A 16469-nucleotide genomic window follows, 5' to 3' on the forward strand; every position below is an offset into this window, starting at 1 on the left:
TTCTAATTAGAAAGTTGTTGCCCTGTCATTCTTGAGATCAACAAAAAAAAATTCCACGTTTCTAAGTGGAATATATATTCTCACTATTCGTTGAGATATTTGAATTTAAAAATCTGAGAAATTTTGGAAAGGACAGCATAAACTAACGGAGAACGCTTTTTTCATTTATTTATGCTGTTCTTTCTCAAATTTTCTCCGATTTCTAAATCAAATATCTCAGCGAATATTGCACTTGGAAACGTGGCATTTTTTCCCAATTTTTTTTTTTTTGTATTTCAGAAATAGCATCATTTAGTAAAATTGCATTAAATTTAAAAATTAAATTTTAAAAAACCTACCAAATTTGATCAAAATGCCATTTCAGTAATGAATACGGCTATATAAGAACAATACTTTTATATCTAGAAAAAGTTGATTCCTTGTTGGTGTCATTTTTAAATGCTGAAATTTTACGTTTTTTAGAGATTTCTAAAATAGCACCAAATCGACGAAATCGGAAATAAAATTCAAGAAAACAATTATTCAACTTTGCTAAGTAAGACTTTCTTTGTGGATAAATAACAGCAAAATCAAGGCAAACTCATATTTTACCCTTAATTTAGCTGATTAAAAATCAACTCTAATTAATTAAATTGCTGTGTTGATGCATTGTTTCAACTAAAAATATGGCAACAACACCAATTTACATCCACGTTTGTAAAAAAAAAATTCAATACGTTTTTATGGGTGTGAACCATAGAGGATTAATTCTAATTTTTTTTTGTAATTACTTCCCAACTAACTACTATTACATAACGGCTTACTACGGGATTAAAAATAAAAAGCCTCAGTGAAGTCACAGAATGGTACATAAAATAACTGAATATGCGTGTCTTAATACGATTTCATCTTAACCTAAAAGGAAAAAAACTTTTAATATTTAATTAAAAAATAAGGGCTATAATCTTAATATGCGGCACGACATACGCTAATAATCGCAATGCCTTAGGAATCTCAATTTAGTTACTCGAAACAATTAACCTTTTATTCCCGTGACCTATAATACCAACTTATTTATAGCGCATTATAAGGAGAGAATTCCCTTCGGAAAAATCATTGTCTATTTCTCAAATAATAATGATGAAATTTAACAACAAAAAAAAATGGTTTAATCATTAGAGGAAGAACCGTTCACATAATCAAGATCATGAAAAATGAAGTGAAATTGAATGAAAAAATTAATTGATCAAATGAGTTTGGAATTCTCTTGATGCCATTTTCACAGTCATTTTCGATCATTAAGGTAACTGACTACGTGCGGGGCACTATCAACACGTGTGTGGTTTTACTTATAATACTGTATAAAATAAGGAAAGCCAATGATAATTTTTAAATATTTTTATAACTTTATGAGATATTTTATATTGTGTTCTCTCTTCTCTCAAAATTAGCTGATTTTTAGTACTTGCGTCAAACATTGTACACCGAAAAATACAGCATATATTCGAATAGTTTCAATATTGTATGTTTCTACGACTCTTATCTGTGCAATGAACTAAAAGTTTTAAGGTACATAAAATATTCTCTGACAGATCTAGCAGTTTTCGTAAAACAACACGTGAATTTTGACAAAAATATCCAATATTTTACATTCAAACAGGTATTAAATATTAAACTATGCACATATTGCCAAAATTTTAATTTTTTGCACAGTTAATATTATCTGAAATGCTGCTGAAATTTTCATGAGAATATCTTGTATAGTTTTTGAGAAATAAAGTTAAGAGAGAAATAAATTAAAAATTAAATTAAATTTCACGTGGGATAAAATAACGAGACAATGAATTTCCACAAAATGCGTTTGTTTGCTGCCTTTGAAACCATGGTTTCAGATGAATTAAACCAGTGATGGGCGAACTTTTTTTAAGAGCGGGCTGAAAAACAAAAAGGAAAATATTTTGGTGCTCCGGACATATTCTGACATTGATTCCTGCTTGGAATTTTCATGCTTAGAAGTGAAGTGGGATACGTTGTTGTAGTCTTTGAAGACTACCACGGCTTCATTGCAAATGGGACACAATGGTTTATCCTTTACAACTATGAAAACAAATAAGTATATTTTAATAATTTTATGCATATCTATTAGGGAATGTTCCATTTTTTGCACATGCAAAGTTTTTTAAATCAATTTCTATTCAAATTATCACAGCTATATCTTGCATAAGGAAAAATGGCCCCTTACATGAACTTTTTTGAAACACTGAGATTGAAAAAATTTCTATAGTATTATTATAAAATCTGCTGCGGGCCGCATACAACCTCTAAGCAGGCTGCATTTGGCCCGTGGGCCGTAGTTTGTCCATCACTAATTTAAACCATCAATAACTTTGTTTTACTTATTGCATGTACGAGAGTAAAACAGTTTTGTATTTTATGTAAAAAACTCAATTTAAAATTTCAAAATCATTTTCGGCAATTTTCGAAAACAAAATTGTCATTTAAAGTTAGTCAGTTGCCTTAATTAACCCTTTAACGGCCAATGCGCCAATTAGGGACATCGGTATTCTTAATCAAAAAAAATGAAAGAACTAGATGATGTTTTTCCTGATCGTGTTAGATTCCAAACTTAATTTACAAAACAAAAAACTTCATTCATATTTCAGCACTTTTGTCATAATTAAAATTCTTTTAAATCACCTATTCTCAAAAAAAAGGTAAAATTTAATTGTTTTTGTTTTTAACTTTAATGTTGTTTCTATGGGACATGGGAAATTTTTTTTCATGAATTTTTCGAGTATATCTAAACTTGAAAATCAAAATGATAAAAGGATAAAAATCAATCTAAATCTGAATTCACCCAGTAAAAGGTTAAACATCATTTTCCCCATACTAGGGAATAAAACTATTTTAACTGAAGATTCATTCATTCACTCGAAATGAAAACCTGTACGTGTGAAAAAAGAAACTTTTCTATATGTTTTTTCTCACATGCGTAGAATTTTCTATTTCTTGATAAAAAAACGTACTTCCGTCCGGATTCCCATAGCGGAAGGCAGATGAAATCCTTGAAACAACATATTTTTTTAGGTTTGTTTCAACTAAAAAAATAGCATTTATAGACTGAAAAAATGTCTTTTTAAAAAAAAACGTCATTTGATCTCAGAAAACGGCTCTATCTCTTTCTTCGATCGCGTAAATTTTATTTTTTCCTATTATCATTAAACTCACTATGGTATGAAGGAAAGGCCTTGATGTGTTGCGTTTTCAAGGTCTCCCTCAAAAAAGCAACTAATGAGCAATGAAATATACGGTTTTGCTACACTTTTACTCATCTATATATATTTTTTTTATTTCTTTTTCCTTATTACTTTATGGAAATTGGTTTTTAGTTTCTTTTGATTGGATTTATATACATGTATATTACGATTTCCTACTGAGACTTTTACGACTCGTGTATTCGACTAAATAAAGATGAATAAGGTGTTCCAAATTCGTTGCATTATATCGTTAATTACCGTGACATTGGTTTCTCGATATTTCAAGGAAATTACTCTGTTGTCCATGAAAGTATTTTTTTTTAAAACTGATTAAATCTGTGTGTAAACTGCTTCCGTAATTATCAGGTTTATGCATTAATGTAATCGAATAATTTATTTATTCATGAGGTTGAAAAATTAGCAGTGAAATTTTAACTTTTACTTTTAAATAGGAAATTGGTATTATAAATTCGTAAATCAATGAATTTTTGCATTTTATTTTTGAATAGTAATTTTAAAACATAGTTTCCCAAACTTTTTGTTCCATCGCCCTCTTCTTCAAAATATTTTTCTCCATATCGCCCCCTCCCCCACTCAAGCCAACCCAGAGGATCCTATAAAATATCCAAAGCTTCTATCGCCCCCTCGGGGACGATATTACCCACTTTGGGAAATACTGGTTTAAAATGATCAATTTTTTTTTCGAAGTAACATAATTTATTCATTTATTCAAATAAATACAAGAAATTTTAGAAGGTCCTGTTTCTCGAAGGGACAAATGGGGCACGTGCCTAAGGCCAACAAATTTTTAGGGTCCCTAAATTGGCTGCCTTTTGTATTTTAGACACACGGCCACACGCTTCCTTCCTTTGCCTCGAAGAAGACTATATATAAGATCCCCAAAAATTCATATTTGCGAAGACTTGAATTTATTCAGAACAGACCCTGCGTTTTGGGCTATGCTAGCTTGTGAGACCCGAAATTCATGTTAATAGCTATTTTAAATTTTTTTTTATTTGAAATATTAGTGTGATATCGATTCAATATAACAGCTCAAACAAGGGTCAATTTATTGATGAAGACTTCAGATATATTGTATGGCTTCATCTCCAAACAAGCAACCTGTTGCCCGCAAGCACTATGGTGCTCGATACTTATGATAGATTTCGTCCTCGTATGTGATGGGATTTCTACAATGACATATCCCGTACAACTTGCGTTCAAAAATAATTCAGGTTTTTTGCTAAAATCACAGAAACAATTACCTCCTTTTTGCAGTAAAACCTGCAATTGAAATTATTTTGGTTTAAATTTGAGAACATGTTAGAGTTGATGTATGAATACGCTTCTAATAATGGACTTGGGAATTTTTAGAGAATTTTTAATACAATTTGGTCCAGAAAATATAGCTTGAAAGGCAGCCATTTCTCAGGTTTTTTTTTCGCGAGCACCATGGTGCTCGGTTTTATACTCGTGTATGGTGGACTTTCTAATTAATTATCCCATTTAAATTTCAATGAAGAATAATGAAGCGTTTCCTCCAAAAAAGAAATAGTTTTTCAAAACCAATAAAAGAGCTATTCAAATTTCAATCACCCCTACATATTTTCAGATGATTCTCAGTTATTCTAGGCTAAAACTAAAATTTTTTTTTCACGTCAGTCGAATGAAATTTTGCTTTTAGACTTGACAAAATGCGTAACAAAATTACACAAAATTCGGAGCTACCTCTTTTTCGCAGTAAAACCTCCAAATTAAGTTATTTTGATTTGAATTTGAGAACATATCAGTGATGCCGTATGAATGCTCTTTTGACAATGGATTTGTAAGATTTTGAAGAAATACAGTTTGTTAAATACAGTTTATTCCAGAAAAAAATAGTTTGATAGACAATCCTGTCTTAAATTTTTCGTAAGATGAGGAAGGAAGCTATTTTTTGACACACACTATTAAAAAATATGCCTTATCCTCGCTGCAGGTAATCAGTCAAATTATTGATGGGAGTAATTTGATCTTATAAGGGTCCCGTATTAATTTAGTGACACCTAGTAACATATCGAAAAATCACGTAACATGTCCTTTGAAGAAACACGCAATAAAATTTCATCAAGCCTAAATTTCCAAGATGCATCAATCACAATAAAACATAACCTGTTGCAACCACCATATTCCCAACAATAACGTCAGAAAAATTTCCAATTCTTGTAATGACACTGGTCATTAAACCTTCACAGACATCGATCATACTGACAGCCTTTATAAATATTAGTTATATATTTTTGAATGACACAGAAACACTGAATAATATCAGTAAAAAAAAAAATTATATTCAAAAAATTCCGGTTGGTTTTAAGAAAAAAAAAAGGAAGTCAAATTAACTTCACGGACTGGATAACACCGAATATAATGCGGGAAAAGTAATTTTGTTCAAGTAAAATTCATAGAAAAAAGCTGGAAATTCTCTCATCTAACCACTCAAGCTTTACACATACAATAATAATAATTATTTTCTGTTAAAAACCCGTTTTCTGAATTTTACGCATCAAGAAATTTCACAAAAAAAAAAAATTTCTGGATATTTTCGCGATATATATATATATATATATATATATATATAAACATTATTTTTATTTACTATTTCTTTGAGAAAAATATTTTACGTAATTTAAAGTTTTCAATTTCATTTTTACTTGAAAAACAAAAGTTCCAAGAAAACTTTTCGTGTAGGAAATGGAAAAAAAAATTACTTTTTTTTCTCTCATAAGACATGACAGAATATTTTATGGTATGTATATATAATCTTTATCACACAAACGTGACATTTTTGGGGTAAAAAAAACAAAATTCTAAAAAAATTTCAGCAAAAAAAAAAAATTTCTTATTTTAATTTTTTTGGAATATTAAAAAAATTTGAAATAAATTTGACTTACCTGCATCCAGTTTCTCCAGTCCAGTTTCTTAAACTCAAACATTGTCATTAGAAAAGTCCATTTTTAAAACACACTAAATTAAAAAAAAAAATTGCAAAATCTCAAATATTTTGCTCCAATTAGTGTGAAGTCCACAAAAACAATAATTATTTCAAAAAATAATTGTGAATAATATTCACACACACACACACACTTCGTGTTGAGTTTGAGAGAAGCAAGAGAGTCACTATATTCAAGTTTCTAAGTCGCTCGCTTTTTACTCACTCGCTCACTACACGAGGAAGGGAATGAAAGATTTTTTTTTTTTCGAAAACACGCTACTGCTGCCGCCACTGTGCGCGACTGTGGGCGACAACAGTGTTGTGATGAGAGTGAGTGAGAGAAGAGAGAGAGAGAGGGCGCGCATAACCAACCTAATGTTGATGGTTTCTGGCTTTATCTACTTTTTTTTTTTCTTTGCTTTTCTCCCGCAACTGTGTATACGGTCAGCCAGTCACGCTACGGCGATTGCCGGCAATGGCGTAAAGAGTTCCTAAACTTGGAAATAATTGTTGGTGAACTCAGCAAAATACTCACGTGTTTCATCCATTTTATAAAAATTCGCGCTTTCACTTTTTCGTTATAAATGTTTTATATATTTTATTTATTTTACAGTCGAAGTCGCTTATTAGAATCACTGATGATATCTTCATTCGGGTGTTGTTATTACTTTTGCAAGGAACGGAACCAATATCACAACATAAGGGGAAAAAATTGTTTTTTTCGGGACTTCGGATAATGTTATTAATTTTTTTTTCCGTGGAAAGTTTTTCTTTGCGCATTCTGAAGCAAAGGTTTAACCGAACTTAAATATTCTTTCCGAGACTTCGGATAATGTTATCTTTTTTTCGTTGAAATTTTTTTGCGCATTCTGAAGGTAAGGTTCAACCCAACTTAATTTTTTCTGGGACTTCGGATAATGTTATCAATTTCTTTTTTTCTGTCAAAAGTTTTTTTTGTGCATTCTAAAGCTAAGGTTTAGCCAAACTTAACATTATCCGAAGTCTCGGAAAGAAAATTTAAATTTGGTTATACCTTAGCTTTAGAATGCACAAAAAAAACTTTTGACAGAGAAAAGAAATTGATAACATTATCCGAAGTCCGAAAAAAAAATTAAGTTGGGTTGAACCTTACCTTCAGAATGTGCAAAAAAATTTCAACGAAAAGAGATAACATTATCCGAAGTCCCGGAAAGAATATTTAAGTTTGGTTAAACCTTACCTTCACAATGCGCAAAAAGATTTCACCGAAAAAAAGATAACATTATCCGAAGTCTCGGAAAGAAAATTTACCTTTTTTTCGGTGAAATTTTTTTGCGCATTGTGAAGGTAAGGTTTAACCAAACTTAATTTTTTTCCGGGGACCGGATAATGTTATCAATTTATTTTTCCTCGAAAGTTTTTTTTTATATTTTCCCTGTATAAGGGGACGTCGAGTAGGAGGTGCGTCTCTTTTCCGTGAGGTGGCGGAATATCCCCAATCACTTGATATTGGAGGGGTGTCCAATGTATACACGAAACTACGGAACTTAACGAAGAAACCTTTATTTCGAAGCACACTCAAAACAGACAACCTTCCAGGACGGAAGCCACATTCCAACTCACGTTCTCTTCTCTTGGGAGATAGATTTTCTCTTCTCAACTTCTTTTAACAACGTATAAACAAACAAAGCATATTATATGGTATAAGGCCACAGAGTTAGTAAAAATGTCCATACTGGAAAAATAGATTCGTTACAATCTCCCCCTCTGGCTCCGACGACGTCTCGGCGAGGAGCCAGTAACAGCCATCTTTACTTTGGGAGTAGTTCCTGACGAACAGAACCGGAAGCTCCGGGCAACTGCTGACACTCTTGTCTCAGGTCGAAGTTCAGTTCTCGAGTCACACTGGTTCTGGGGACGTTGACTGGGGTTCGGATGCACTTTTGAAGAACGCCACTCTCTTGGGGTCCGGGTTGTGGTCCCAGCATCTCGTAATGGAGTCAACTCCCTTTGGAATCGGTACTGCTTTACGGGATTCAAGACGAGTTCTTGTTTCCTCCCGTTCAGGAAATCTTCAGCTTCCTGAGTAGATTCAACGTTTTCACTGATCTTATCCAAAACATAATTCTCATGTTGGGAGTCGGGGAGAGTCCGTGAACTCTTCTCCACTACAATAAAGTTCAACAGCTCACACTGCTCGGCTCCCTTACCAATTGGGCTGGATAGTTTATCAGCGTGGCTGCCTGGACAGTTACCATGATTTTCACATTGGTAACTCACTATCTGATCCCAACATCTTCGGGCAACGTGTCCACGTCGACCGCAGTTATAGCAAGCATGCCTTCGTCGCAAGGTCGAGCAAGAATTTGAAACACGACACTTTTCGTAGCCTTCTCCAAGGCCACCTTTACAGCGGTATACCCTGTCATCACCACTCTTGTTGATCTGGGGCTTGAGGAAAGGCCTTCCTCCCCCTAACTTGCAACATCTATGGGACTCTTCTGAGAAGGAATAAAGTTCTCGCTGCTCGATGAAAGGCATCGGGCCTCCCCCTGGCTTGAAGCATCGCTTGAACTCCGGCGGGAATGAATCAAGTTCTCGTTGCTGAGAAGTAAGGTGGGTATCTTTATCTTCACGAAGTCGACACGAGGGTGACTCAGCAGGTAGTGCCAGGAGAGCACTACTTTCAGATGGGCTTTCGACGAACGGATGTCGCTTCTCAGGAGCTTCAGAGAAGTACCACTTTCCTTGCTGAACATCCAGGACGATACCAGCATCACTGAGAAAGTCGGTACCGAGAAGGGTTCGGTTTTCTCTGGCCTGTGGTAGCACCATCATCTCGGTGGGAATCACTTTACCTTGGGCGTTAATGTCCACAGTCGTAGTTAGGACTTCGGCTCTACGAGCATATCCATCGGCTAGTCTCATAACGATAGTCTTGCTGTAAAAGGGCAAACCATGTTCTTGTAGGAGATGATATAGCTTCTCCCCTGCCACCGAATGTGTGGCACCCGTGTCAGCACACACGGCTCCACGCTTATGACAGATCATGACTTCGATAGCATTTCTTTGACGTCTCTCAGTTGAGAAACTGTAAAAGTCCAAAGCGTTGACACTGGGTCCTGGTCTATCCGTTGGAGGATTACACGTTCGGCATCGGGACTTGGTAACACCAGGTTCCCCACAACCATAACATCTTAAAGCAGGATGACGTCCTGCATCTTCCGATTCCGGATTCGCACGTTGATTATAATGAAAGTCTCTTTGTCGCACTGGGGACCTAGGAGGTTCATTTTGCTTTGACTGCAACTTCTTCCTCTCACATTGGATCTCGCTCTTTTTGTTTCGAAGGTTATCATAAGCATCCAGCTTCTCCACGATCTCTTCAGGGGTAGTCCACTCACTCCAAACATCCAGAAAATGTTCTTTAACTTCAGGTGGGATCCTCTTCTTCATCTGATCCGAAATCATCAGATCTTTCAGCTCGTCAAAGTTTCCAATGTTCAGTTCGGACAGCCAGCCTTCAAAGTAACTTTGGATCTCAAAATGATAGTCCTTCCAGGTACTTCCAGGTGCTTTTCTGTGAGTAGAGAAGAGCTGCTGGAACCTTTCCGCACTCAGCTTGAAACGGCGTAAGAGAACCTCCCGGATGTGGTCGTAATCATGGGCCTTATCTTCAGGTTCTCGAGCAATGAGTTTAGCGACTTCATTCGGCAAAACTCCCAGCAGATACGCAACCCAGTTCACCTTCTCCACTTTCAAGAATTTTAGCTGTCTTTCAAACAACTTTAGGAATAGTGACATATCATCTTCACTCGGATTGAAATTCGGGATCAACCTCTTCACGTCGAACTTGGGCTGATCGATGAGAGCGACGGATGGCTCTTCTGCCGGTTGCGAGAATCGTTGAAACTCAAGCTGCAACCTCATCTTTTCAAGTTCAAACAAACGTTCTCGTTCCTTTTCTTCGGCGATCCTAGATTGTTCCTTTTCTTCGTCTATTCTAGCTCTTTCCTCAGCTATTCTAGCTCGTTCTTCTTCTCTTTCCTCAGCTATTCTAGCTCGTTCTTCTTCTCCCTCTCTTTCTCCGATAATAGTAGCCAGCAGGGATTGCACGAATTCTTCCTCATAACCGGAGGACTTTGTTATTATGTGCTTGAGATCTACTACACGCGAATCATTCGAGACTTCCTCTCCTAATTCTAGAGCGAGTAGGATCAAATCACGTTTCTTACCTTTGGCCAAGTACGCCATTTCGATTTTAGGAGCTATCAGGAACCTCACAGTTGAGATCGAACGTCCGTTTCGTACTGCCTTGAGTTCGAGCCATGACGTTGGGCGCCAGTTTTATAAGGGGACGTCGAGTAGGAGGTGCGTCTCTTTTCCGTGAGGTGGCGGAATATCCCCAATCACTTGATACTGGAGGGGTGTCCAATGTATACACGAAACTACGGAACTTAACGAAGAAACCTTTATTTCGAAGCACACTCAAAACAGACAACCTTCCAGGACGGAAGCCACATTCCAACTCACGTTCTCTTCTCTTGGGAGATAGATTTTCTCTTCTCAACTTCTTTTAACAACGTATAAACAAACAAAGCATATTATATGGTATAAGGCCACAGAGTTAGTAAAAATGTCCATACTGGAAAAATAGATTCGTTACACCTGTAAGTTATCGCTATCATGCAAAACTATGTAGGTGGCTAGAAGGTATTCTCTCCCCTCCCCCCTTGTTGAGAAAAATTTCTGGACATAAATGTCGCACGCATAGTGAAACACGCGCTTCGAGAAAAAGCGCTTTCCTTCAATTCTTGATCAGTTTCTTTCCGTTGGCCAAATTCAAATTTCTTCTCTCGAGAGAGACTCTCTCAAAGGATATATGAAACATTGTGTACATTATAAAAAAACATCGTAATTTTTGTGATATCGAACTTTTTTTCACTTCTTATCGATAAAGTCTCTTAGGGTTGCTCCTCCAGACCAACTTAAACAGGATTGGAGCATAGGCAAATGAACGGAACATAACGTTTAGCGTTGATAAGTGCATGGTCGCTCATTTTGGTTCGAACAACCCACGGTTCTCTTACAAGTTGAATGGTGTCACTATCCCGGATGCAGCTAGGGTCACCGATTTGGGAATTCTCATTGGCGAGCGGCTTAGGTTTTCTGAGCATTTCAGCGACGGTCAGAAAAAGCGAATAGAATGCTCGGATTCATTTTCAGAAAGGTCTCTTCGCGTTCTCCTAAAGTCATTCTTCCGCTTTTCCGAGGCTTAGTTCGTTCTGGACTGGAGTATGCTGTGAGGTTTTGGAGACCATACGTACAGAGGAACATAGACTTGGTTGAAGGAGTGCAGAGAAGAGTTACGCGTGTCCTTATTGGCACACGGGGCTTGAGTTATGCAAACATCAAACATGGCCCCCCCTCTCTGTCCCTTGTGGGATATAAGCAGGGTACCGTACGGCTGGGCCATGCTGGAAAAGGATTGAGTTATAACGCGATACTTCTACGATAAATATGTTGGGGTTAATCGAGAAGCTATAGATACTTAGAATAAGACAACCATAAGTATTCTTTATGGACATTGTATAATATTTTATCATGTATATATATTGTTTGTAATTGCATTTTTAATTGGGTTGCTGTGTTTTTGAAGTGTGTGACATCCATATTTGTTGTGGGCATCTTTTTCTCAGCCACCTCGTTGGGCATTTTGCCTGTTGTGGCCTTGTATTTGTATTTGTATTATATACGTCAGACATTCTAACGTCTGACAATCTCCGAATAACAGAAATGCAGAACTTTAGCTAGAAGTTTTTCCTTCAGAAGAGTTCCCGTTTTAGAATAGAATTTCAAAAAATGGAACGATTTGAAACATTTCGCAACAAATTATGTGGGAAAAGAAAACATTTGTCCCGTTTTACCGCTACCCATTTACCATACATCCTTTTCAACCAAACGGGATGAAAAGGATACATACAGACCATACGGATGTATGGTCACCGTACTTGCGAAGGGGATTTTTTCGGAAATAGTTATTTATTTTTTTTTCGTTATCAGAAACCCCGAGTCCCGATGTGATCACATTAAGTGGCGTGGGCTGTATTTATTTATTTTATTTATTTATTGTGTGTGTATGTGTGTAATACTGTATATATTTCAATGGGTTAACGAAATTCAATCTGTCAAATGGGTGGAGTCGGAATATTTTACGAGTTCTTTAACAATATAAGAATGGAGACGTATACTTACTTCATTAAATCCCAGAATCGGGCCACGCGTCGTCAAGAATAAAAATTATTTCTATTTTATTTTATTATATATTTTATTCCTAATAGAATCTTTTCTAAATTTTTTTTCCTCACTTATACAGTCGAGCTTGGCTAATTCGTAGTCCAAAGTCACTGGAAAAATATTCGAATTATCCAATTAATCTATCCTGGATCTGTAAAATGACTACAAATTACAACTTAATCATCAACATTTACATAGGATAATAATTATCAATTATTAAAATTTTATCGTCAGTTACGAAACGATTTCTCAAATTTTAATAATTTATAATCGTAATAATTGATCTCAGCTGCCACGTTATTCCAAAGTTCTGGCATCAGCATCACCGCAGAACTTTTTGACCATGTTCAAAGCCTGATTTACGGAAACAGTTCATGATCACCAGTTACGAAACTTTCCCAAATTTTGCATATCATTCTTATCTATCAAGGAAATATACTTTCATTAACACGTATTACATTCTGTACTTTCCATACTCAACGTCCATGATAACAAAAGGATTCAGATTCTGAGTGGTGCACTTTGATCAAGAGGTTGAGAAGCATAATCAGTATCAAGTGACACAGTCTCGATGCATTCTAGCTGAACAATGTTAAAATGAATATTAAATTAACGAAGATACAATTACAGAAAAACAGAATTTTCAATAATTAATTTTCAACTTTTAATAGTCTTTAAACATTTGTCGCTTAACAACTTGATCGAGAAAAGCAAAGTCGGACTTCTTGTAAAATTTCTTCAAAAGAAATTTGCTCAAACAAAAATCATGATTTTTTTTTCTTACAACTTCGAATTATTCGAAAAAGTTCGAATTAAACAGGAAATTTTAACATTAAATTAGATAAAAAAACTCAAGGGGAGTTCGTAAAAGTTCTAATTATCCAAAATTCGAATTAACTACGTACTTTTCTGTATGATGTCACATTATTATTATTAGGGCTAGGATTTCTATGACTGAATATTGCTGTTTTACGCGATAGAGCACTTTCATGATGTTCAGTGATGTTAATGCATATTTTTTCGTAATTTTGACCACTATTTTACATCCAATCAATTCTCAGCAGGCCACGTAGATAACAAGGCCTCGATATTTTCACATTCTTTGCTGTTTTCGGGCAAAGTCATAGCCGGTGCTCCGCCTCCGGTTTTGTGTGGTCCGCCTGTGTTATTCACTGATTCTTTAATGTATACGGGGTAGTTAGTTGTTCCTTGAACTGAAATTCTCCAGTTTATTGATGATTTTGTCTATCTCGACTGTTTTGTAAAAATGTCCAGCTGTTTCCCCGTACATCCAACGAAGCCTACATAAAATTAATTCTTCATTGAAATCAAGGATTAAAATTTTTTTCTCAACTATTTTTCAACAATCAACTATTGAACAATGAACTAGTATCAACAATTTTTCAAAACTTTCTCAACAATTATGATATATATGACAAATAACATATTTTTTAGGTATTTTTTCAACAAAAATATTTTACGAGTCATTTAATAATAAGAATGGAGAGACGCATACTTACTTCATTAAATCCCAGAATCGGGCCACGTGTCATAAAGAATAAAAATTGTTTCTATTTCATTTTATTACACATATCTTATACCTAATAGAATTTTTTCTAGAAATTTTTTTTTCGATTTTATACTTTTCTGTATGGTGTCACATTATTATTAGGGCTAGAATTTCTGTGACTGCATATTTCGCTGTTTTACACGGTAGAGCACTTTCGTGATTTTCAGTAATTTTAAGGCATATTTTCATTATTTTGAACATTATTTTGCATCTAATCAATTCTTAGCAGGACACAAACATAATAAGGCCTCGATATTTTCACATTCTTCGCTGCTTTCGGACAAAGTCATGACCTGCGCCACCAGCCTCCGGCTTTGTTTGGTTCACCTACATTGTTCACTGATCCTGTGACGTCGTAGTTAGTTGTTGCTTAAACTGAAACTCTCTCTCTTCGAGATTCATTAAGGGGTCTCCTACCTTTCAACATGGTAAAAAAACTTCCTTAAGTAGAAATATTATTTAAAATATTATTTCTATTGATTTATTTCTAATTTTTACCATACATATTTTATTGCATATTTCTCCTATGCCAGTACAAAATTTTATATATCTCTAATACTTAATTTTTTTACGAATTCTCAAAAAAAATGCATTAAAAACCGCTTGTGTGTATGATGAAATTGCATGAAATCTATATAATTGAATAAAAAAATTATTCAAAATAAAGAAAACTGCCCAGTTCACAAAATTATGGAAAGGTTGAGGTTTTATCGACTCAGTCTTATTCAATCTTATTAAAAATATTTATAACTGAAGTATTTATGAATGGATTTCAAATCATTTTCGTCATTTTATGAATTGCACGGTTTCCTTTATATTTTGATTCAATTCTTATTCGATTTCATTGATGCCATGTTATTTTATCATGCGCGCAAGATGTTTCTGATGCTTATTTTTAAATTTGTAAAAAATTAAGTATTTGATGTACGTAAAATTTGGTATTGACATATAGGATAGCATACACAATCAAATATGCGCGGTAAAAATTTGAGATAAATCAGTGGAAAATAGTGTTTTCTCACAATATTTTTACGTAAGGAAGTTTTTACCATGGTAAAAGGTAAGCTTAATGATTTAAAATAGTATTACTATGTAATTTTGGCTGTCTTTTTTGTACAAATGTCTTGTTTTTTCCTCCGTACATATTCAATGAAGCCTACAAAAAATTAATTCTTCACAAAAACCAAGGATCAAAAATTTTTCAACACTCTCTCAACAATTATGATAATTATTACTGACAAAATATTTTTTAGGTTTGTTTCAAAAAACAAAAAGAATATAGAGACGTATTCTTGCTTCATTAAATCCCAGAATCGCGTCAAGAATAAAAATTTCTAAAACTTTATTTCTTAATAAACTTTTCTAGATTTTTTTTTCGATTTCGTTTTCCTACTTATACATTTTCCGTATGATGTCATATTATTATTAGGGATAGGATTTCTATGACCTCGCATATTTTTTTTTATGATTTTTCATACTTCGCTATTTTTACGTGATAGAGCATTTTTTTCATGATTTTTAGTAATTTATATATAAGGCATCTTTATATATTTTTCAGCATTATCTTGTATCTTATGAATTCTGAGTAGGCCACGTACAATAACAAGGACTCAATATTTTCGCATTATTCACTGTTTTCGGACAAAGTCATCTGCCAACTCCCGCCACGGCTTTCTGGGTCTTTAGGTGACAGAACCTAGTGGGACTGAGACTGTTGGAGACCCCCCCCCCCCACCCAATAATCTATGAATATACATCGCAACACACCACACCCCCTCTTGCATAACGACTTGAGTTCCTTATATACAGACTCGGAGGCCTAAAATAATCGAAGATTCATTCCAAATTGTTTATAAAAAATTACTGCATTTTTTAACTGATCTTTTTTAAAGGCATATATGTCTATAAAGTGCGTATTAAAGTCTGTTTATTTTAAAATAAATTATTCAATGGAGAAAAACTTTGAAAGTGTCATCTTAACGGGTTGGCCAACGAGGCCCCGGGTCACACAAGGCCTGGCTTTTTTGTGTCATTTCTATCATTTCACCATCATTTGACTTTTCATAATTAAAGATTCTTATTCTGAGTTTTTTTTATAATTTATTTTTTATTTCCTACCTCAACATTTCATTTTGTTATTGATAATTTGATTCTGAATTTTTGTGTTTTCCACTAAAACGCATTTATTTACAGAAGAGGGGGAACAAAACAAGCGTTTGAGACCCGATTCGTCGAATGTATTAAGATGGATACAATTAGATTTTGGTTACACTAAAGCAGTGGTTCTCAACCTTTGAAAGCCCACAGCCAGGTTGAATTATTTTTCGAGTGGAAGAGGCCCGGTCATAAACACGATTGATGGGAAATAAATGGAGAAGAACGAAATGCGCGAGATGAATCACTCACGGCCCGGTTT

General features: G+C 34.7%; 1 protein-coding gene across 1 annotated transcript in view; it reads right to left on the minus strand.

Moving 5' to 3' along the window:
• The window catches only part of LOC149085007 (serine/threonine-protein kinase tricornered-like), a 147331-nt gene extending 141029 nt beyond the window's left edge, over positions 1–6302 (minus strand). The window contains exon 1 of the mRNA XM_089232760.1: positions 6167–6302. Within this exon, the coding sequence (XP_089088886.1) occupies positions 6167–6214 (48 nt within the window). The 5' untranslated portion in view covers positions 6215–6302. The remainder of the gene's footprint in view (positions 1–6166) is intronic.
• Positions 6303–16469: the final 10167 nt, after the last annotated feature.

This window comes from Pholcus phalangioides, unplaced genomic scaffold (genome assembly GCF_987345545.1).
Source record: "Pholcus phalangioides strain wild (caught in Gottingen) unplaced genomic scaffold, Ppha-v1.0 ptg000007l_1, whole genome shotgun sequence".
In the NCBI taxonomy this organism is placed as follows: domain Eukaryota; kingdom Metazoa; phylum Arthropoda; class Arachnida; order Araneae; family Pholcidae; genus Pholcus; species Pholcus phalangioides.